Source organism: Coturnix japonica, chromosome 22, assembly GCF_054131305.1.
Source record: "Coturnix japonica strain WE chromosome 22, WE-NBRP24, whole genome shotgun sequence".
Taxonomy (NCBI): Eukaryota; Metazoa; Chordata; class Aves; order Galliformes; family Phasianidae; genus Coturnix; species Coturnix japonica.
Window position 1 is genome coordinate 2348361 of NC_140684.1, and position 23222 is coordinate 2371582.

Here is a 23222-nt window from a genome sequence, read left to right on the forward strand (position 1 = left end):
TCTGCATATTCTGCTCTGAGCAACATTTAGTCTATAGCACTACTGGTAAAGATCTTTCTGTTCCTTGCACCATTTTGCATGTAGTACTACTCTTAATGATCTCTTCTCCATCTTCCTCTTTCTAAAAACAAAAGCCCTGCAGTCCTCAATGCAGGTACAATCCCCACTGTAGCCAGTGGACGTTCTTGAGGCAGCATGAGGGGACGCTCCCTGCCAGCATCCAACCCGCGTTGGAAATGACACCCATTCAGAGGAGGAGATAAGACAGGCTTCAGCAGCATGAGACCGCTTCAGTGTGCCAGCCAGCCAACTGTTCTGTGCTGAGATCTTCCATAGGAAAACTTGGTCTGTAGTGCCCAGCACGCCTGTAGGCTCCAGCAGGACTTTGGCCTGGCTATGGGTGCTGTACCTGGTGGCAGGGGTATGATGAAAAAATCTTGTCAGTTCTGTACTGCCCGTGCTATTGCTGAAACTGCTGGAGGCAGCTGGCATTACTACGTACAGAAATAAGTGTGGTTGTGCCTTCTGAGTAGATGTGGCTGAGAATTGCATCAAATCTGTATTTATTAAGCCCTGAGTTGCTCAGTAGTTAATACTGTTGGTTTTTTGTTTGTTTTCTTGCATCCTCAAGTCAAGGAAGCTCTTCTCTGTGCTGTTAGCACAGTTCCTACGGCAGAAGGACTGAATCTTTATGATTTCCTTATCTCAATCATGTTTCAATAGGTTGTTCTTTCTCTCTTCCAGAGCACCATTAATGCTGCATGGAAATGAGTCACCATGTCTTTCCTGTCTGCCTTGTACATTCAGGTGCTTGGCCAAGAGAGCCGTGTTCTGTGTGTTGGTTGGACCTTCCGCTGGTATTTCTAGAGGTGGTCGTTAGATACCGGACAGTCTCTTCACAGAGAATACTGGAAAATGAACACTTGTAACAGGGTTGTCTCCTTTCTTGGGCATGGCTTTGTCTTCTGCAGCTGTTTGGAGGAGGAGGAAGCAGCCTCTGCCATTCTTTGCAGTTCCAACTCTCAGAGCCATGCAAAGCAACAGAATGGAGGTAGGAAGCTTCATTGCTGGCCAGCAGTGGCTGAGCTTTTGAAGGAGGAAAAGCCCAGATTGGGAACTCAGCAGCGCGTGGCTGCTGTGAGCACAACAGCAAAGGAGAACCAGGAGAAGCCCCTTCAGTGCCTGGAGGTGGATCCCATTCTGCAGGTGTTGGCAGGGAGGCACAGGAGCAGCACGCACCATTCTCCTGCTCTTGTTACATGCAGTTCTGCATGACGGCTTACTTCTTGTATTGAAAACCTTCACTCCCACCTTAATTCCATCGGCTTCTTGTTGCAGGGAGCTGATGTGCTCACTGGCAGTGGCACAGCCATACTAAATTGTGTAGATTGAGAGAAGGGTTCCTGTTCTCTTTGATTCGGACAGATGAGCTTTCTGGTGGGTTATGAACGGCCTTTACCCCGTGGTCCCGCTGCCTTCCTCCCTCCCCCCGCCGTGCCGTGTCCCTTTGCTCTGCTCTGCTGCGCTCTCTCCTTTTCCCGCACCAAGTCTCTCTCTCGTGCTGATGTCGCGGCCGGCGCTGCTCTTCTTTGCCTTCTCCGTGGCTGCGAGAAGCCTTCCTTTGTTTTGCTCTGTTTTAAAGCTGGCCAACTTCTGTTCTGTGGGGACACGACGAGGCGCAGCCCCTCCCCCACGGCTGCCATTTCTGCTCAGAAACTGCAGATTTGTGCTGATGCTCTTAGAAATGTTCGGTACTGTATAACAAGGGGCACTTTAGAAATGTCTCTCCTCCTTTGATATATGTGTTTTCCCTATGGAGAAAGCGATATACAAATAAATATATGTGTACACTTGGGGATTCAGAAGATCTCATTTGTCCCCTCCCCCCAACCCCCCCCTGCCCCACAAAAAAAAAAAAAAAGAAAAAAGAAAAAAAAAAAAACCATAAGAAAACAAAACAAAACAAAAAAACCCAAACAATAAATACGAAGTTTACAAGAAATCTCTTCTGTTGTTGAATAATCTTAGTTACTGGTAACCGTGCCACGTTAAATAGAGAACGGGGGTTTCTCCCGAACAGCTCTGAATCTCCGGCCGTCCCCGCACGCCGCGTTGCTCTCCCGTTATCTCCCGTTGCTGCCGGCCCCGGGCGGTGCGGGGAGCGTCGCGTTCTGCACACGGAGCGCGCGGGGCCGGGACCGCAACAGCATCGGTTCGGTTCTAACCGAGAGCAGCGCTCTGGGTACGGGAACGACGGGGAGAGGACGTGAGACGGGCCGACAGCCGTGAGCTCGGACAGACGTGCGTCAGAGTGAACGGCCGCGTTACGAGGCGTGGAGCGGGTCCGGCTGCGGGAAGAGCCGGGTTGTGTGCGGGAGGGGGGAGGGCTGAGCGCAGCCCGAGGGAACGTGTCTGATCGGGCGGGATCGGCGCGTACGGCGCGGAGCGGCAAAGTACCGCCCGGAGGAACCGCAGCCGCTGAGCGGGACGGGCTGAGCGGGCCGGGATGTGCGGGACGGGCTGAGCGGGACGGGCTGTGCGCGGCGGGGACGCGCGGTGGCTGCGCTGCCGTTTCCCCTCCCGTGAGCGGCGGTTCTGCTGACCCCGTAAGTTGGGAAAACTGTGCAGCTGCGTCCCCCAACGTGCGAGCGTTTGGAAACCGGCTGCAGGACTCTGGTTTATTCTCTTTTCGTTGCACATCTCGGTTAGGAGCAGCTCTTCCACGTTGAGGGAAACCCGCTGTGTAACGAGCCGAGGCGTCTTCCCGATACATGGAGCCTGAAGGCGATAATCCCGCACCTGAGTGACCGCAGCGCAGCTCGGACGCAGCTCCGCAGGACGCGATGTTCGGGGCCAGCGGCGGCGCTGCCGGCAGCCCGTCCCGCAGGGCGCCGCTTGCAGGAGGCGTTACAGGTTCTTTGCAGTTTAGTTGCAGAGCGCTGCGTGCTGTCAGTGCCGGAGGCCGCTGTCCGCGCCACCCATAGGACGCCGTTTCGCCCCGTCGGGGCACCGCGTGGTTCTGCTGTAGAACAGAACGAGCCCGTTTGTTTGACCCGTTCCTTGATGCTCAGAGCGCAGATGAGTCCTGCAGGAGCAAGGCGCTGCTGGCCGCGCTCTGTTGGCTGCGCAGTGCCAGTCGCTCCCCTGTTCTGTGTTCTGTCCCTGCGTTCTGTGTTTCCTGCTCTGTCGGCTCTGTCCGTGCGGGGCGAGCAGTCAGAGCCGCCATCAGTCGCGCAGCTCTCTGCACTTTGGTAGGGAAAGCTGAACCGATACCTGCAGACACACATTGAGTCAGATCCAATGGAGAGTCTCTTCATGGAGTAAGAAGTGCAGTGTTAATGGAATGCACCGACACTCATTTGCTTCAGGCTGAGGACAGGCCTCGGCGTTTTGCCAGCTGGGGACGGCAGCAAAGCACGGAGCACTCCCGGCCCCACTGCCAGCACTCCGTGCTGACGGAATCCCTGCTCTGTCGTGGTTCATCCTCAGCCTTTGGCCGTTTACCTCCAGCCCTGCCGAGTTCTTTGCATTACAGACGTTGCAGTGTCGATACCGGCTGTAAGTGCAGAATCACATCCAACGCTCCTCACTGATTCAGAGTCCCACAATCCTCTTTTCGCTGCACTGCACCTCAGGAAAGCCAGAAAAGGGTCAGCAGCCACAGCGGGCAAATGTGCCTGTGCTTATGGCGAGGACCATCACTGCTCCATCAGTGTATTGAGACAGGAAATACTGAAAAGCTGTAAAGACTTTTGTACATTTGGGTACATCTGTTGTGTGAAAAAACGAACTTTGTAATATTGTATTTTTACTATTCAGCTGTGTTACATGAATGCTGTAGAATCTGGGTATCCAACATGAATGATATCCATGTAATGAGCACTTGCCTGAAATAAAACAAAAAATGAAATAAATGGGCTGCAGTCTGACCCAGGATCTGTGCTTCACCCTCACACTTTCCACGCAGATGTTGCCCTTCCTTTGGCACTGTCTGGTCACACAGACTGTTTCTCTCTGATCTTTCTCTCCAAACGTGCTGTTGTCATCAGCTCCTGAGCCGCCCCCAGACTGAGCCCAGGTCTATTGAATGGGGAAGGCTGGCCAACAATGCCATCAGTGCTGTGACTGCGTGTGCCAAGTGAGGCTTTGGCGGCCGGCGATGGTGCCATGCACCATTGGTGGGACTGGGGGTGCTCCTGGGCATGCTCTGGGAGGGGGGATCTGCAGCATCCATGCCTGTGAAATGAGGAACTGGAAATGCAGCCTGGCTAAATGTGCTTCACCTAACTCAGATCTGAATGCTCTCTTCTGCAGATCACAAAGTTGAATGTCAGAGGTTTTGAGAAAAGCCTCCTGGGTCCCTTGAGTTTGGAAATTGGTAATCACAGCCTGAACCTCTGATTAATCAGCTGAGGTGAGTGTCGGGTCAGCTGTGGGAGCACAGGTGAAGGTAATTCAGCTGTGCTCCTGGAAGGCGTGGAGCTTGACTCCACCTCCTCTAGACCTCATTTAAGGGCTGACCACCACTAAGGCGACTTCTCTTTGAGATTGCTCCCTGGTGGAGATTGCTGCAGCATTTCCCAATGAAGGCATCCCTATTGGTGAGTTTTTCCTCATAAGTAACTTTCTGAATATCTGTTACCGTCTTTGTATCATTCCACCTTACAAACATGAACTGAGCCAGGTCACAGCACAGTGCTCCAGCAGGGGGTTAGGTGTGCTTTGTCCCCAGCTGGGACTGGGCTGCTAAAACAAACTCAGTTGTGTAATTGCTGCAGCTGTGCCTTCAGCTTTCCCTGCTCTTTTAGGAGTCGGTGGAGATCATCTCAGTGCTTAGAACTGGTTCTCTGGTCAGACCTGACAGTAGATACAACTAAAACATTCTGAAAAGGGAAACAATAGCTTTTTGGGCTGCAAAATGAAATACAATGGGATTTGCATGGAGCCTATGGGAAGGAAGTGAAGCTGAGGGAGCCCAGCTGTGCCAGGCAGCTCATCCAAAGGTGGCTGTGGTGCTAGGGAGGTGTTCCTGCTGCAGGCTGTGGTGTTACAGGGCCTTTGGGAGCTGAAGGAAGTTTTGCTGTTTTATCACTTTGGGATTTTTGCTTGTGTCTTAATTTTGCTTCTGAAACTGTACAGCATTTCTAGACAGGGTAGAGCTTCTGAAGGCGGAAGGCAGACCTGGGGCTGATTTAATAGGCTGCTGTGAGATGTGACAGTGAACTGTGAGGGCCCAAGTTGCTGTTTGGCAAAGTGAGTGGTAGACTGGAGACAGCACACGAAACCTAACCGAGCTGCTCGGGCTGAGGCTGGGTTACAGGAAAGGGAGCAGAAAGCAGGGGAGATGATTTGCTTTTTATGTGGTTTTTTTCCTGCTGGCAGTGGGCAGCAGTGAGAATTTCAGTGTGGTGAAACTTCACTGGGATGCTGCGTGTTGTGAAATGAATTCCTGCTGCTGTGGGGACTCTGCAGCTTTGGGGGACGGCTGAGTCAGAATATTCAGCTCAGAAGCTTCTGAGAGCTTGTGGGAAAGAAGAGTGCATGGGGTGCGGGAGGGGGATGCTGGTACTAAAGAAGGCCGCGCTGAAAAGAAAGCAAAAAAAACCAAGATGAAGGTGAAGGGCACAAGCACTGGAAGATCATTTAAGCCAACGTGTCCCCAGATACATTTCATAAAGAGCTTATGCTCTTGAATAAGGATAAATACATGATTAACAGCTCCAACAATCGCGAGTGATGGCTGAGGGGCTGCTGCACACACTGCAGCACAGAGGGGTGTTGGTACTTCTGGATTCTGACAGTCATGGATTGGGAAAACTCTCCTTTGCTCCTCGGGAACCTCCAGCAGAAACACAGATGAGGGCTGCCTGAACGCGTGGAAGAGCGATCTCTGCAAAACCTGATGGCAGCAGATGAGCAGCAAGGCAGCAAGGTTGGGGAGAGGGAGTCACTGCTCCAGGACAGGAACTGCAGGAGGAGTCTGCTGGAGGCTTTGGAGGACAAACAGGGAGTGATGGAGGAGGATCTATCCTGGAAGCTCAGCTGTGCTGTTAGTTTTTTTTTTAATGCTAGCTGCAGCACGATCAGGCCCTACACTGTAGGCTGGAACTTGTATTTTTTAGCACCTGTCATAGGCCTTACTTCTATCCACACTCCCCCAGGGCTGTGCTGGTGCAGGCTCAGCGTGTGCTGGGCTCTGTGTGTAGCTGACATCTGTGCTGGAGGTCACGTCAGGACCATGATCAGTCTGCTCAGCAGTGACCTATTTACTTCAGAAATAGTGCTCAGTGCAAAGCCTTTCTGTATTCATCGTAGAAACATTAATTATGCACCCCCCCCCCACCCCTCTTTCCAGACAGCCTCACAGCTCCTGCTCTGTCTCTGAAGGTACCTTCAGGGCTGAGAATTGTTTCCGAAGATCTCCATAGATTGCCTTGACAGTAAGTATTTATTTATATGTTACACTGAAATGGAACTGAGCAATAAAGAGAATAGTTTGCTCTTGACAAAAATAAGTTAATACACAATATTCATAAAATACTATTAGACGGAACATTATAGCAAATACAACAAATTTTGCAGAGTATTTTTTTAAATAGATTTGTATAGTACATTCCCGACAAAGAAAAATAGTGCAGTTTTATTTCTTACATCACCTCCTCAGGCTCTGTATATTGGAGAGCTTTTTTGCTCATAGTTTTTGTTAATACTTCACTCTTCAGACAACAGGCAGACACAAACTGAAGCGCTTTCAGGCCTTCCAGCAGCCATGCTCTGCCCTATGGTTAGTGTGGTGTGCAGCTGTAAGCGATGGTGAGGTCAGAGTGTGCACAGGCTGCAGTACAACTTCTTGGCTTCTCATCCTGAGCACATCCTAACCATTGGACGTGTGGTGGGTGAGGAGTACAGCGTATCAATCACAGCCTCCCTCCTCCTGTCATTCCCACTGTTACTATTTTAGCACTGTTAGCACAGTGCGGGGGGTCTCCTTCTAACCCTCCTCCTCCTCTGCACCTTTTTTCAGAGTTCTGTAGGCTCATCCGTTCTCATTCCTGCACTGTGACTGTGGCACTATGGAGCATGCAGAGCTGCAGGTTTGTTCTGCTGCAGTGAGGGGGGACCCACACGGCGCTGCCTGCACAGCTGGTGTCACAGTCTGGCTCAGCACCTGAGTGACACCCATGAGCAGGAAAATGAGGGTAGGGACAAACTGGTGTTGTTGCTTTACCCTCCCATCTAACATTCAGAGACTGCTTTAGCAGCTCAGTTATTGAATAAAAAAAGCATGCTGCTTTTTATTATTATTTTTTAATACCTCCTTCTGGAATACTGCTTGTTGTTTTTATTTTACTTCAATCATAGAGAACTAAGCACAGATGACACTTTTAGAATCAAATCTTGCTCTTGCTTGTGCAAGTCATGCTCAGCTCATTAGGACCCAAAGGCGTTACGCATCTATTGCAAAAGCAAGAGAAGCTGCTCACTACCTGTGTGGTACCAGGAGGGAGCTACCAGCCAGCACTGAAGGCTTTGGACAGAGTAATTTGGTTCCCTCTGCCTGCTTTGCTACAATCTGATTTTAGAAGCTCATCTGAGTTGACAGCTGCTTTTGGGAGGCTCAATGGAAACAAAGCTTTGTAACCCAGCCTGCTCTGCATGGTTTTGAAAAGAAAAATACTTCAAACTTTATCGCTGAGGTTCAGTAGCAAAGGGAGGAGTCCTTGAAATGCAGACACCCAGTCACTGAGTTTTCTGGGAGTGCAGGTCACACCAATCCTGAAATCTACAGTTAATCCCATTAGTAAAAAGCTGCTCCCTTCCTCTCGCTAGCTGACACAAAGATACACTTAAAAACAACACATGCTGGGAAAGCAGTAGGAATATAGGTGATAAATTTTATATAGTGTGATGAAGTGCTGGGATAGCAACAGACAGCTCTATCGCTGAGCCCCAGCTAACTATAAGTCACTTTTGCTCTCTACAGAAGATGGGTTAAAATAGATGTTTCTGAAAGCATGCAGCCAAGCACAAAAGGAAGAGGCACAGAACTGTCATGGTGTGTGCAAGGACGGCTCTACAAACCAGCACAACGTGACAGCAAAATGGATCCTGTGCAACAATTTAAACTGCTTAATCGGGCAAGTACCAAGACTTGCTTGAGTTAATAAATGCCTGGTTTGTGTTTGCAGGATCCTGAGGGAAGTCCTCCCAGAAGGCTGTGCAGTGTCTGCTCTGTAAGTAGGATCTGAACTTTATGGGACTCTGCACAGATGCAAAGAGCGTGGGATTTGCAAACATGAGTAAGGAAACTGTTTCTATATGCTTAAACTGTGTTAACCTGAACTATCTTAGGCAGATTTGTCATCTGGGAGTACTTGCCAAGTAAATTTGCAAAGTAAAACAAGGGCAAGTTTGTGGCATATGTAGGCCATGAACACTCAACAGCATGAGCTAGGCAGCAACGGCTAACCAGTGACTCTAGCCAGCATTGCCAGATCTTCACTGCTCATCTAAACCATGTTACTTACTGTAAGGCTATTCTCCCAGGTGTTAATCTTATTTTACTTGCTAAATATTCTGAATGTAAGTATGAATGTTTTAGCAACAGCATCTACATGTGCATTTCTCTTCCATGTTCAAGACTGTGAACTGAGCCCACAAAAGTTCAAGTTGAAGCTTGCCCCACTTCAGTATTGGATCAGGCCTTACCTCCTGAAAAATTCTGGCAGAGCACAAAATGTGCCAGTAAAGTCAGAATATAAATGTTCTAATATGTCAAATACCCCCTTTTTAAATCTCAGTTATGTAAGCAGACAGTCTTCTAGAGAGAGAGGGAAATAAAAGAATGCAAAAAGTTTCTGTTCTGAAATACAAAGTTGAGTGTAACAAGGACTATCAAACACAAACCCTATTTGGTGAAGGAAAAGTTCATTTTTAAAAGTATTACAAATCTGGTTATTTATTACATTACATGGAAGATGCAATTAAAACACCATTTTGAAGTTACAGTGCAAGAAATGCTCCATCCAGTAGCTCACAGCACAGCCCATGACGGTCTGCTCGTTATCACTTATTTTCAATCAATGTCTGCACTTTGTAGACAAGGTCTCTTGCTATCCTCAGTATTTCCTGGGCATTGTGATGTTCTGCCATTTCTAAAAGACACAGACAAGCATTTTTAACTGTCCACAGCAGGAACATTTCTTTTCTAGCATTGATATTGTTGTCATGTTAGCACTGATTAATTAGCGTAACATAACACCAGAACAAAAGTATTGGCAGTGGTCTAGGTTTTTAAAATTAAAGACAAGTAAGTGAATGAATCCCTTTGTGCCACAGGTCCTGGCATTAGGATCTGATCCTTCAGGTGTTAGTTCTCATGCTGCAAAAAAATCACAGTTCACGGAACAGGAATGGGAGGTCACTACCAACCCATGCCTAGGAGCAGCCCTCCTGGACTCTAAAAGCCATAAAGCTGCAGGACCAGAACAAACTTGATCAAAAGATGTCCCTCCAGGAAAGGACTTCTGCAGGACCCTCTGCAAATGATAACACATTTAAGAACAGCTTCTTTTACCTGGAGCAATGTGTCTAAGTAGTTCCCCATGCAGAGGTCCCTACTAAAAGTAAAATCAGGAAGTGATAGCAGCTCCTGATAGATCATAATACATGTGATTTTTGTTGCTCAGTTTGTTTTTAGGAAAACTGAGGCGCTGCTGTTTGTGGGGCAGGTCGGATCTTCAGCAAGTACGTGAAAATCTGAGCTCTTCACACACATGGAAAGCAATGTGACTGAAGAGGTGAGAGATTCTCAGCTTAAAATGAACAGGGACAGCAAGGACAGTGAACAACTGCAGATGGTTTGTCAGAGGAAGGGAGAAGCAGCAGACTGTGGATAGTTGCTGTTTATTGCAACATCTTTCTTGAAATACGTCTCTTACCATTAAAAAACTTGATGATATCAGTGAAGTCCATGTTGTTATCACGGATAATCTCTCGGTAAACTTCCACAAGTGCTAAGGCAATGAAAAGGACAAAATGTTCTGAAGAGATGTGCTTTGCTGCCCAAATTACTTCCCACACTGTAAATACATCCTCGTACAACAATTCTGAATGGGAATAAACATTACAAGAGCATCTGATTATTCAAATTGACCATTTCTCCCCACCCCCCACTGTGATGTCTTTCAGGCCGTATAAAGAAAATAAATGTACATGATGATGACTCCTTTTCCCTCTCCCTTTCTCCTCCAGCCAGTTCCTTTATTAGTGCAAGTATGGCAAGTGAAAATTAAAAAAGAGCACAGATGTAGTGGTGTGACTTAATCCCCAAAAGTACCCATGTGATAGCACAGGTGGGCCCATTTGCTGTTGTTAGGGCTCCATGACAGGTTGTGAATCTAAATGCATAGCAGAGGTCCTTCTAGTACACAAAGTACATCACTCAGCAGAGTTCAAGAGCTACTGAGCTGCCCCTCGTAAAAACATTTTGCTACAGCCAGACATAGGTCTGTCCAGTTTTGCACAACTCCATAGGCATAAAACATTATTACCTCTTTTAAAGTCAAGCAGGAACCAGCGATAGCAGAAGTAAAAGTGAGTGTAATCCCCGTTCTGATGCATCAGTTCAAAAAGCTCCGAGTCTAGAATCTAACATGTAAAACATCAGATGTTGGTATCTTGTCTGAAAGTAGCCAAGTCCAGAGGTGTTAGAGGCTGGTGAAATTTTGTGCTGCTCTCTATCACCTGATTCTATAGTTATTCTGAGCAGCTACCTTGCACAAATCTGCCTTTCATTATGCACTTGTAAAACGCCAGTGGTATAGCTGCCCAAACTTGCCAACTGTCTGATAGATGTCTTAAATGCGTAGAACAAATTTAGTCATTTCTCACAGATGCTGTCCTAAGGGTTGCTGGATAATGAGGATGGCATCCTCTTGCTTGTCTTGCTTCTGCTGCTCAACAAAAATGTTGAAGCTGTGTTTGTTTGCTGCTTGTGTTTTCCATCCTGACCCTTTTTTAACTGGATCTCTGCATTCACTTTATAAATATATATATATATATATATATATATATATATATTTAGATTACCACTTACAAAACCAAATAATGGCTTATCCAGATAATTCTTGCAACTATAAAACATTCAGTAAGCATATTGTGTAAACACAAATACAGCTATGGCCTATAAATCTGTAATACTTTTTTTTGCTTTTCACAAATAGCAGCATTTGCTTTTGGAAGAGGAATGTAGGAATGGATATTGATGTAACTCTCTGACTTTATCTGGAGCTGGACTGCACCACAGAGGTGAGCCGTTCCATGGTCTAGCTGGTGTAACGGAGACAGAAATTTGAGGAGTTTGTTCTGTCAAGTTAACCTGAACTGACCTGCTGTAATACATACTCTTTATCGTCACAGCAACTGCTGCCCCCTAAGAAGCAGGAAATCAGTTTGGGGGTGCACAAGCATCTTCCCCAGCTCTGAAGTACCAGATGGCTAGGAACCCATCAGTGGAGGTCCTGCCCTTCACAATGGCATCATGGCAGTTCTCAGCCTCTGAAACAATCTCAACTTCATTTAAATAGGATTCAGAAAGACTCACTTGGATTAGAGACCGCATGTTGGCAAAGTGTGTGTCCATAGCACCTCCATTGGGGAAGTTTTGGCTCATCCTCTTCATCAGGTGGCTGAAGCAGCTGTAAGCCAGTTGATCTGCAGATACAATGCATATAATGCAGAACACTTAATTGTTGCAAGTCTTCTGACTTCCTTGATCCAAAGTAATGCACAGCACAAAAAAGAAAAAAAGGCTTTCCCCTTGCTGCTCCCTAGCCCCATCGTCAGTACTTAGATGAAATGGAAGAAAGTAGCTGAATCTGGATCACTTTTCTTAGTTATGCTTCAAAACAACACAGCTTGAGGTTAAGTAGGAACACAGCTGCTTTGAAAATCTACTAAAATTTAATCTGTAAATTGTTAATTAAGCAGGGAATCCCTGATATACTCATGACTGTCATTTCAGAAACAACCTCACCTATTGAAAATGCAGGTAAGAGCATTAGGTATGTTCTTCCTAATAAGCTAGCCTAACTTAAAACATACAGCCTCTAAAACAGCAATTACAAGGTCTCCCAAAAGATACCAATACGTTTCAAAAGAAAACCTTTCCTACCATTGTCAAGTATAACCATCAAAGGAGCCAGGAGGTCACACATGCCTTGGACATAACCAACTTCTAGGTGCTCCCAAACATAACTGTAGAAAGAAGAAAGCACAAGAGATAATAGGATTTTAAAAAATCCTCTTGCTATGCCTTCACCTCAAGACTTTATCTTGCATGTAAGATCCAACTCCTTTTGAAATTGTGATGTTCGACAAAAACAATGTTAAGGTTTAGTGATTTTCTGACAATTCAGTTTTTCCAACTCATTAATAAAAAATGACAGTACTTCTGTCTCTTGTAACATGGACTCTCACAGTAGGCTCTTTGCTATGAAAAACTAGAGGAATCTCATCAGGGGAGGAAGGGTAGAGAGATGGGCCTAAAAGCAAAGTAGCGACAATGATCTGAAAAGAAACAAGCTAATTTACTAAATAAGATATTGGAATGCAAGATAGCACAACATAATACAATATAATTGGAACTGAAGCTAATAAATCAAATATAATGAGAGAGTATCCAAAAGCTGAAGGCCTTACTCTAATGCTGAGGCGAGACGATCTGGGGAGCTCACACACTGCAGAGATCAAAAAGGGGAGGGAAAGTGTTTTGTGGATGGCATTTATCTTTCCCCCTGAATGAAAGAATGGAGACACAAATAACAAAGTCCTCTGGGGTATGTATTATGTAGCTGTTCTTCTCTTCTGAGAACCAAGTACCCAGAACTGGGGCACGAACTCTTTAACTCCCACTGCACTACATGATGTTATGATGTGGAACACCAATAACCAAAAATCATAAAACAGTGACATCTATTTTTGTGTTGTTTGTTTTTTTTGTATTCTAAGTGGATTCTGTGCTAAGTGGAATCTTTATCTTTTCCAGGTGTTAAAGTCTATGACACATTCTGCCTTAAGCACGTTCAGTTGAACAGCCTTCCTGACAATTTGCATGCCCATTAGTGAAACTGGTTTTCTATTCATTCCAGCTGGTCTTAGTGGTCAAACACTTTGATACAGTTTGATCTGAAGATCTTCATCTTGTCTATTCCAGTGGATATCCCTCAACACTGCATCCGTTCATCTTCATAGAACCCCGGTACAGCATGGATATATTATCAGCATGAGTAGGAAACCAAAGTACATTGAGGGAACAGTCCAAAGTGGCTGATGGGCTCTGGGGTCTGCCTCTTAAGGTAGAAACAAGATTTCTCAAGTCTGCATTTCCAACTTAAGCCATCTGTTGCACCTATACTTTCTAACTTACCATTCCTCCTTCTTTCAAGTTCTTTTAATTTTATGGTTTATGACAGACATGTGAGAAGTAATTCAGTTTACAAGCTGTCCTACCTGCACATAACATTGCGGAGTTTTTCCAGATTATCAGCAGTAAAATACCAGTAATTCCGGTCACATCTCTGGACATCTTTATCAATTCTGTGCAAATTTAAGGCAACGGCATCCAGTAATTCTATCTATAAGAGAAAAGTTTAAGTTAGATCTGCTGTTCAGTCAGATGCAGGCTGTTATATCACTTTTAGACAGATTTAGAGACCGATGATAAGCAGGGAACGTGGAGCTGTAGCAGAGTTCATGTCTTTTTTCTCCAACTTGACTCCAACTGATGACTGCCTTAGTGGCACTATGGAGGAGAACATCCCTCAGCAGTGGCGATAGACCGAGCTTAGAACAGTCCCAGGTACAGATTCACTCTAAGAATCAACAAACCAAAAAAAGTAAAATGGTACTTTGGATTTTGGAGAGCACTGAACTAACTACTCAATTACCATAAAGAACTAAAAATCTGAAATACAATGCACATAAGTTCACTGATAAGTGGCCCAAGCCTGTGCTCTTTACAAAGAGTTATGTTCAACAGCTCCAAGAATAAAACAGAAACAAAACCTCAACTACTAATCTGTCAGTGATGCCAATAGAGATGGTGGAGTCTTTAGCAAAGCTCCTCAGTTATCCTCTCGCCACCTGCAGTTCTAGTTTGAGACAATATTAAATCCTATCTGAAATCCAATATAAGTGCTTGCCATAAAAAGGGAGGTGATTGCATGTAAGTTGTGACTTACTGTGTAAGATGCAGCACAGACAGAAGCAACATCCATTAAATAATCCACCTGGGAACACAGCTGCTCTTCTGCTACTGAGTCCTGAGGCTGTAGTACAGCTGACTTGGCTTTCTGCATAGGTGCTATTTCTGGATCAGTCTTTTCCATGTCACTGCTGGCCTCTTCCTCAGCCCCATCTTCAAAAGAGACGCTCTGCCCATCATCAATACTGGACAAGATGCCTGAGGCCACAGAGTAGTTCCGTGAGGATGGCAACCCAGAGTCAGGGGAGTCAAACTCTACAGACTGCTGCTCTACAGCAGCTACTGCTGCTGGTGTGTCAGCAGATACCACAGTGAAAGTAGGGTCTTCTTGACATTTTGAGTCTTGTTCTGCTGAATCTGTTTCATCTACAGATATAAAGACCTTAAGGCGGATGAGGAAAGGGGAAAAAGTTTCAGGTAAAGCAGAAGAGAAGAGAGAAGTGAACATTAACATAGCAAATGACTCTCCAACCACAATGGTGAAATAACTTCATTACTCTTGTGAACAAGATAAAAAATTAATAGAGCTTCCACACATGCAAGAGTTCTGAACTCTTCAGTCTTTATACTGAAACTGTAAGTCTAAAAATAATATCAATTTATGATCTTGCGTCTGTCTCCTAAAATGATGTCTCCCCTTTCACAATCTTCAATTAGAAAACCTTTGTAAAGCAGTAAAGCCTCACTACTTGCAACACCAACTCTAAAAGCTTGTGGCCATTCTAAGTTATCATTGAAGGGGACCAACATATCTTGGGCCTCAGCTGCAATGCAAATACCTCACAGCCTATTCTCTCTTGCCTTAGTGAAATCACTTATCAGGTCACTATTTCAACATATAAGTATCAGTTAACTATTTCAGGTCTACGTAAGTAGCAAATGCCCAGAGATGCTTTTGGCACAGGCACACCTGCTCTCCTTTCCAACAATATGACTATAATTAAAAACCCCTTTCTTGGTTATTCTCCAAGGTGTAAACTCAAGTCTGCCTTTTCTACTGTTTAGCATCTTTACCTAAATTGACCAAGATGCCCTCTCCCAAAATAAAATTACACTCAACTTCTCAATCAGGTACAGGACAGAATCAAAAATATGCTTCAATAGCAGCAGTCTTCTGCTCTTAAGCTGAATTTGAAAAATTCACAACAAATAAGACCCACAAATAAGAGATCTAGAAGGCTATTCCACAACTGAGAGAAGAACCTGTAGTAGGTGAACCCTAACGCCCCTTAGAAAGGGTCTGCTTAAGAACAGACGTAGATTACCCAAAATACAAACCTGCTCTTTGCTGTATCGTGGAGAAACTACTGCTTTAAGTTCCATATAGGATTTAAGCAGCTCCAGAATGATAATCTGTGAGCTGTGCACATTAGCTCCCACCACAGACACACACACTGCAACATACAAGTTCTGGGAAGGGACACTTACATCATTGCTGATGGTGGAGTCCCTGTGAATCAGCCGTTGGACATGGCTGTCAATGCTGCTGCCTGAAGAAAACTTGGCCAGTGTGGCAGAATGTGATTCCTTCTCTCGCTGCTTTACAATGACCTCACAAGCCTTCCACTCAGCCATAACCTTCTCATATCGGAGAGCAATCTCTTCATCCACCTGTGGACAGACAGACTGATAGATACTGAAATGCTGGTCCTCCTGGAAAGATGGCATTAAAAACAAACAGAAGCAAGAAAGGGAGAACTAATGCAAATGTAATATCTCAAACAGCTTTAAAGGGTCCTGAATCCTTCTTGATAGAGCAGAAATCACTTGAAAATGCAATGACAGGAACAGTAAGTTGTTACAAAGGAAAAACAGCTGGATATTTACTGAAGGCAATAAACTACCACTGAAAATGCCAGAAAAGATTAATATAAGTACCCATATCTGCTATCAACAGCACTTCAGTATTCAGGGAAGAGCTAAAGATGTCACTGACTTCCATGTGAAACCTCACACACAAGTCAGATGCAATCTGATGGAGCAATAGCTGGCTTTAGTTGGATTATTCCCAACATCTCTGTTTCCCTTTTTTCTTTTTCTTTTTTTTTCCCCTCATCTGTTCCACCTCTAACACAGCTCTTGCAATGAATTCCAGCTCACAGGTTTGTTGACATCGGCTTGCACAGAATTACATGCTGGAACAGAGTCCTGAATAGTAGAGATCCCTGACCATATAGCATAGTACAGTGCACATAGTCAGACCCAACCACTCTGGTTCCCATAGTAATAAAACTTTTCTTTGCCACTGCTGGCTTCTGCTGAAAAACAAAGGCAGAATCCCCCTTGAGCAATTTAAGGGACACATCGTAATTTCGCTATTCTGTCACTTGTCAAGAGCTGAAGAGAAACCACTGTTGTGAGTTGGCTCCAGGCTCTACTGGTTGCAGTGGCTACCAGACCATTCATGCCAAGAGCTGCAGGCTTCTTGTCACCTGAGGTAGCTGCACAGTCACACGTCACCAAATACAACTGTTAGTGGAAGGCTGGAAGACAGCCACGCTTCGGAGTCTCTTGGATGCCAATGGACTGCAAAAATACCATCAGGAGGCAAAGGTGATCAATCATCCATGATGATTTCAGTTAAGGATGTGAAAAGATTCCCAAATGTGCTGACTGTTCCCTTCTTTTTCATTTAATAGACTCTTAGATTCAACTGTATGCTTTATTTAGCATCCAACAGTACACTTCTTTGAGGAGTCAGTTATTGCTATTACTTATTACTAATGTTGAATAGATCACAGGAATTTCAGATAAGGTTTGAAGCACCCCTGTACTAGCATGGAACAAATTCAGGGGAAATAGCTGCCTATAGGAACCTGTATTCTGCAGTTCAATTATTTATGCCTTGCAACATGTCTTTCTACATTTACGGTAATTCCTTTTTTCAAACTGACTCAGGTATTTAGCTCTTCTTGTCAAATCTCTCATGTTCTAGCTGTATTAATGCATATGCTCTATGAAGCTGGGGCTAAAATCCATGAACTGTGGTTTGATTCCCATCTGGTCAATTCAGACAGCTCCAACTGAAGTCCAAGCAGACAAACACAGTACCTTGTAGACAGAGCAGTTATTTCAAATTAACCTGTCACTCATGTTTTCAGTAGCATTTTGCCTTCAGAATATTAAACAGTAATAAAAGCTAACATTGTAGTTATTTAAAAAACAAAACTTGTTATTCTAACCCCCAGAAATTTTTACTTACCTGGTCCATTTCTTTTTTGGCCATGCCAAATTTATAGTGACCTAACAAGAATGGCCATACTTCCTTTCGAATGTCATGCTGTACTCCACCATAATAAACTTTTCTTAGCAGTTCCAGCTCCTTGTAATTCTGCAGCAGTTAGTAGAAAAAGAATACATCTTAATTTTCTTTAGGCGTCCTCATATATGGTCATTTCCAACTACAGAGACAGCGAAACACAGCCATGTCTAATAAATCCAGTCTAATAAAGTTGCCGTGTCTCTTACGAAAACAATCTAATTTTAATAGATTAGAGTAATCATGAGATGAGTGTGCCCCAGTGGCGCAGTGGTTAAGGACACCGCCTTGCGACACTGGGGCCCGGAGTTCGAATCCCCCCTGTGGCGCAAGTGGTAGAAGTGCCGCTCTGCTAAACAGAGGCTCGAATCCCGGGGGCTGGACTGGATGACCTCTAAGGTCCCTTCCAACCCGCACGATACTATGATACTATGATGAGATCAATTGCTTAAGATTTCATCAATATCTGCCGTCATCAGAGAAGCAAAAGATAAAAGAGGAAAAAAATAACTGCCTTTCATGAAAAGTCATCCTGGGAAGACCAGGAGGCACCTTTAATACTTCCTGCACACAATTCTAAGGGATACCATGCTCACCACATCAGCACATTTGAGCTAGTTTAATCATCATAGAGGTATTGTGTGACTTACTTTTCTGTCCTTCTGGTACTTGCTCCAGACCTCTTTGGTCAGGCCTCCTGCAGCACTGGATGGCTTGTCGGGTGGGATGATTGTGTGGTTCACTAGGGCAGACAAATGCGTTCGCACTGTTGATAAATGACGGCAGTAGGCAAGCCCTGTGTTTGGGGAGGAGGTAAACTTTTACAAACCAATCTATGTAGTATCAGCTGCCTCTTCAGGATCGAACTGTGACATTTTAAATTTGCCACTAATATTCCTTCCTGAAATAAATTTGCGTTTGTACTGTATAAAACTGAAGAACTGCAATGGAGCCAAAGACTAAATCAGTCTTACACAGACAAGTAAAACCCAAATAGTATTTATTATACAGCAACATAAAGTTACGTTCTGTCTTCACTAAGCGTCACTTCTCCCATTGCTACATTAAACTTACAAATAATTGAGTTACAAAGCTACAGTGGTTGTGTCACAACCGATGCAGTGTCCTGAGCTGATTTGACTCAATAAATTTGTGTCTTGACTCCTTTTTAAAACACGTATTACATGTTTTCTAGGTAAGCATATGAGACTCACAAGGTCTGGATCTAAGATGCTTTACTTACATCCATAAAAGGCTCTGGAAACGATTTGTCTCTTCATGCTTTCACACAGCATCTTTAATGGAGTCCTGTGGAGACACATGATGGGAACATGATAGGTCACAGGGTCACAAATCATTGTGATCTTTATGTTGATCTCCATGATCTTCACATAGGGATTCTTTCATTGCAGTAAGATTTATTTAGCTAAGGAACAACATCTAGAAATAAAACTTTAAAAAGCATATTCTCACTAGAATTTTGGCTCCAAACAGATGATTCTGTTGCCTTTAGCTACAACTGCTTTGGTGCATTGTACAGGTCTTTGTCCAACTAGATGAGTTGTTGCCCTTTGTTACAGTTGCTAATTACTTATTAAAGACCATATTTCTAGAGTTGAATTACATAAAACCACACACACACACACACAAAAAAAAAACACATTGCAATTTTTCTATCAAAATATGAGTCTAACTTACTAGATTAGTTTCAATAAACCAAGTTTCTTGCTATATAACTCCATCTTTTTGGGTCAGAAATTATTTGAAAGCTGTTGAACTGTTACCCGTCATCTCTGTTGCAGAAATCAATAAAACAATGCTGCTTTTAACTGTGGCACAAGTTTTTCCAGTTGAACTCCCTGCACAGTTTGCTTACCTGTCATGGATGCAACTGCAACAGCTGGGTATATCGTAGGGAGAGCTGCCTGTTGAACAGGAGATGCACGAGGAGCCTTGGCTACAGTGCTCCAGCTGCCATGAAAGCAAGTTTGCCCCAAAGCCTTGCATTTCTATCATTTCGCTGGTGTCTAGGGTAAAAAAAAAAAAAGAAACAAAACAGCAGGCCATCATCTCTTACTCATCTTTCTGCCTTCTGTGTATCCTGACGGCTTCATGCTTTACCTCTCAGCAGGCTTTGAACCTTGATTCCAAAAAGGGGAGAGCATCATCTTAGTTACTTCAGAAATACTGCTCTCACTTTAACCTAAAACCAGCTGCATGCTGTGCATGTTCACTCGAGGCCAGCCCCTTCACAATTGCCCCTTTTTTGCCCATGCACACATCCCAGTACATATTTCAAGAGAGCAGAAGCGGGTGCTGCATTAACAACTAAAACTGGTTCCTGTGAAATGCTAATGTTATTTATAGCTAGAAGAGATCATCTAGCCTGATCTTCTGTTTAATTCAGGTCTCATAATTTCATTTTGCAGTTCCTCAAATCAGCCATGCAACTGCTAGTCCAGCTAGAGTGGAAGTTTAAACATAAAAAGAAATAAAAACTGATTGATTCGGGTACTTTCAGAAGATGCTTCTTTCCCCCCTATTTAGAACCAGATCCTATAGTATCCAGCACAGAAGGATAGTTCAAGCCCTACCAAAATCAATAATGTGTTTGTAAAAGTAGGACACTCTGCAGGAAAATATACAATGGTACACTGCAGCTTCTTGAGTCATCACCAAATCCATCTGCTTTCTAAACCAGCTTCAGTGAGGCAACACACACCAAAAAAATCACCAGTTGCCTTTATAAAACTTGGCTTCTGCTCTTCACCTTTTCCAGTGGGCATTTGAGCTTGTGGTTTTCTTGTTTTATGACAAATAAATAAATAACTGGCCTTTCAGCTCACCCATGATTAAAATTAAGGCAAATGCCATAATACTGTATGCCACTGAATTAACATTTGTAAGCAAAATCCAGTCCCCTGGGCCGTGCTTTTCAGACATACATTTGTTGGGTGGTAGGGGCAAATCCAAACCATCTCATGCATTTTACATCAAGGTAGCAGAAAGCATTTTAGTACTGCCTGTTAAAAAGTGGGCATAGGTGAGGAAGAAATGGGAGTAAAACCATTTGTTAACAGAAAAAGCACAGGCTCATGCGGAAGCAGTCACGTATAATTTCACTTCACAAAACAAAGTGTGATGAAAAAATGCTCTTCACCTTAATTCTTCAGGAAGGAGCTGAATGACCTAGTATTTATTGCAGCTTCTCATTTGGTTCAAATGAAAATGATTGGGCAAACATTTTTAGATCATTTTTTGCATCCCCTCTACAGATAAAAATAATAAGTGGGTTTTTCCAGCTTTAATTTGTAGATATATGCATTTTAGAGAACAAAGAAAAGAACCCCACAGAACCTAAAGATTCAGATGAAAGGTACCAGAATTAATGAAGAATTAGAGTGAACAGCATCTTTTACTTAACTGTAGTGGTGTTATCTGTAACTTCAGCTACATGCAAAAGTTGAGCATGTTGCAAAATGTAAAAGCAAATGGCCAGCAAACCTGCTACAACAGCGTTGTCATTATTTAAAAGGGATCTTGCTGGACAGACAACAGTCATTCCAGTCTATTTCAGCAAGAATCACTACTCAAATAGCAGACACAATCCTACTACACCCTTACCTTTAAGACTAAAAACAAAAAAAAAACAGTTATCTGACAGTCATTTGAGTAGGATGACTTAAAATTGCCATGGACTGACTAATGACTAAATTGTGCTTCTTATGTTTTAGGTCACAGCCTCTTATCATTGTGCATGGCAGCATCAGACCTTCCTTTCTGTTATCACTCGCATCCAGAAGTGATCAATTAAGATACAGGGGAACTTTCCAAAACAGCATCTTTCTTCAAGGAAAGCAAAATATATTGGAGTTTCTTCCCATCCATACCTCCCAAGAAATCTCTGTCAACTTGGGCTGGGCTTTATTGGCTGCTAAGGGTTATTCTCTTGGGATACACATACATCCTGACCTACCAGGAGAACCTCACTGCATACAGATTCATATCCTATCTAAACAAAACTTACACTGTACAGATGTAAGTAGTTACAGTCTCCTAAAGGTGGTTGCACCAGACCAGGGCAATCATTTAGAACTAAACTCACTGCTATTTAACACTGTGTTTGTGAGGACATCAGGAAAAAAAAAACAAAATGAACGAAACCCCAACACATGCTAACAATGAATTAAAAATACAGAAAAGAACCAAATCTGCAAATAGTTGCTCTCCTTCCTACTTCTGCATTTACCCAACTTCTAACAGCTACTTTATAGCCTGGTAACAGAGAACTTTCTGTTCTTGCTGGTAAATTCCACTGAACAGCAAAAGGTAGCAGCTTTTGTTTTTTATTATAACAGGAGCATGCTGGATTTGGCACACGTACTCATGAGGTACCGAGGCCAGAAGTCTGGTGGCATTGAAGCTGTGCAGTCACTGGTAAGCCTAGAGAAGGGAAAAGACTTCACATGAACTAGTGGACTGGCCTGGATGACATCTGAACAATTGCTCTTTGAACAATTACAAGCTTTAGAATTGTAGCTGTGTGGGAGTCCTTTGGCCTTGGGAATGGATTTTATACACTATTCAGCCTCCTCTTTTGAGGAAGCAAGGGCTTTTTAAGTCTCCAGAACCACAGTACTACAGTACACAGTACTACATCCTGGATGCTTGTTAATGCCTACACTTCTTGTGAATGTCAACTTAATATGTCTTATGAACAGCTTTAGGAAAAGAATGAGATGACAAAGTTTTGGAGGGAAGAATCTTCCAGCTCATCACCTGAAACCACCTAGTCTACAAATGGAAGAAATGAATCAAAGCACCCAACCACAAAAAAGCATCCATCTCCAATCTTCTCTGCAAGCTTCTACTACCTTGCAGAGTTATGCATGCTCATACCATCCTGGGGCTCACACTGTAACTCCCTACACTTCTGTTCTCCATATTCTGTCTGCAAAGGCACTCTCCTTTTCTGACTTGGCTCAGCACAAGCCACACTATTGTAATGGTGTCTCTGATCCTCTGTATGAGGCTGCCCTACCCAGTTTTTTATGCTTTATATGAAAAATGATCCCTCCTCCCATGAGAACACGCTCTAGCACCCAGCCATTATGAAGGCAGGGCAGAAAGCCTCTGGAAAGAGAGAAGATCAGTTTGTTCAGGAGCACAAATGCTCATATCAGAGGGGAGATGCTGCTGTTTCCACTTCCCGTAGGTTCTGCGCACATTCCCAGCCTCTCTGCAGAGACAACTTAATCTCTGGATCTCAAGGCACGAGTGAAATGTTTTGCCCGGTAATAATGCCAACACTGTTGTATGCATCAGTGGAACGAGCTGCAATAGAGCTCTGGGACACAGAGGGAGGAGGATAAAAACCTTTCATCCTATTAGGAGCTGTGAGGTTCCGAGAGCAGATCATTGATAGCATTGCGTGTAGCTTATCTTCCTCCTCCTCATCATCGTCAACAGAGGCAGAGCGGCTGGCAGCTAAGTGGTGGTAGTTAATAGTTACTGCTCAAAGAAAATAGTGAAAGAGGAGCATAAGAAGAGAGAACTCAATTCTGTGGGAAAGCTCAAAAGGTCATGTTCAGCAAAGACAAAGGGTTTGGAATCCTGCCCTCTTCTTGAGGGCACAAGCTCCTGTGTGAGTGGGTATGAAAAATGAAGTTCTTACAGAAAAATAGCATGCTCCACCAA

General features: G+C 44.1%; 2 protein-coding genes across 14 annotated transcripts in view; one reads left to right on the top strand and one right to left on the bottom strand.

Annotated features, from left to right (window-relative positions):
* The first annotated feature begins 777 nt into the window (after positions 1 to 777).
* Positions 778 to 3761, top strand: LOC107322738 (uncharacterized). Its single transcript, XM_015881083.3, has 5 exons — positions 778 to 857; positions 972 to 1051; positions 2057 to 2242; positions 2332 to 2606; positions 2710 to 3761. Exons 1-5 carry the CDS (start codon positions 778 to 780, stop codon positions 3253 to 3255), a joined length of 1167 nt encoding a protein of 388 aa, XP_015736569.2. The 3' UTR covers positions 3256 to 3761.
* Positions 3762 to 6429: 2668 nt separating this feature from the next.
* Positions 6430 to 23222, bottom strand: part of SGSM2 (small G protein signaling modulator 2) — a 46846-nt gene continuing 30053 nt past the window's right edge. The window contains exons 12-24 of one of the 13 annotated variants that reach the window (XM_085521862.1): positions 22902 to 23012; positions 19402 to 19552; positions 18769 to 18833; positions 18176 to 18321; positions 17469 to 17597; positions 15695 to 15892; positions 14244 to 14648; positions 13513 to 13637; positions 12176 to 12258; positions 11606 to 11715; positions 10554 to 10650; positions 9942 to 10109; positions 6430 to 9155 (exon numbers count right to left, since the gene is read on the bottom strand). In XM_085521862.1, the coding sequence (XP_085377988.1) occupies positions 9067 to 9155; positions 9942 to 10109; positions 10554 to 10650; positions 11606 to 11715; positions 12176 to 12258; positions 13513 to 13637; positions 14244 to 14648; positions 15695 to 15892; positions 17469 to 17597; positions 18176 to 18321; positions 18769 to 18833; positions 19402 to 19552; positions 22902 to 23012 (1877 nt within the window). In that variant the 3' untranslated portion in view covers positions 6430 to 9066. Of the gene's footprint in view, positions 9156 to 9941; positions 10110 to 10553; positions 10651 to 11605; positions 11716 to 12175; positions 12259 to 13512; positions 13638 to 14243; positions 14649 to 15694; positions 15920 to 17468; positions 17598 to 18175; positions 18322 to 18768; positions 18834 to 19401; positions 19553 to 22901; positions 23037 to 23222 lie in introns of all 13 variants that reach the window. The other 12 variants (XM_032448500.2, XM_085521864.1, XM_015881062.3 and 9 more) reach the window with 12 other exon arrangements.

Excerpts from the sequence above, each read along its gene's own strand:
- LOC107322738 (XM_015881083.3), top strand. The coding sequence starts at position 778 with ATGTCTTTCCTGTCTGCCTTGTACATTCAGGTGCTTGGCCAAGAGAGC. Across the intron at positions 858-971 it reads GTTGGTTGGACCTTCCGCTG|CTGTTTGGAGGAGGAGGAAG; the intron begins GTATTTCTAGAG and ends TGTCTTCTGCAG. Across the intron at positions 2,243-2,331 it reads AACCGAGAGCAGCGCTCTGG|GCGTGGAGCGGGTCCGGCTG; the intron begins GTACGGGAACGA and ends CCGCGTTACGAG.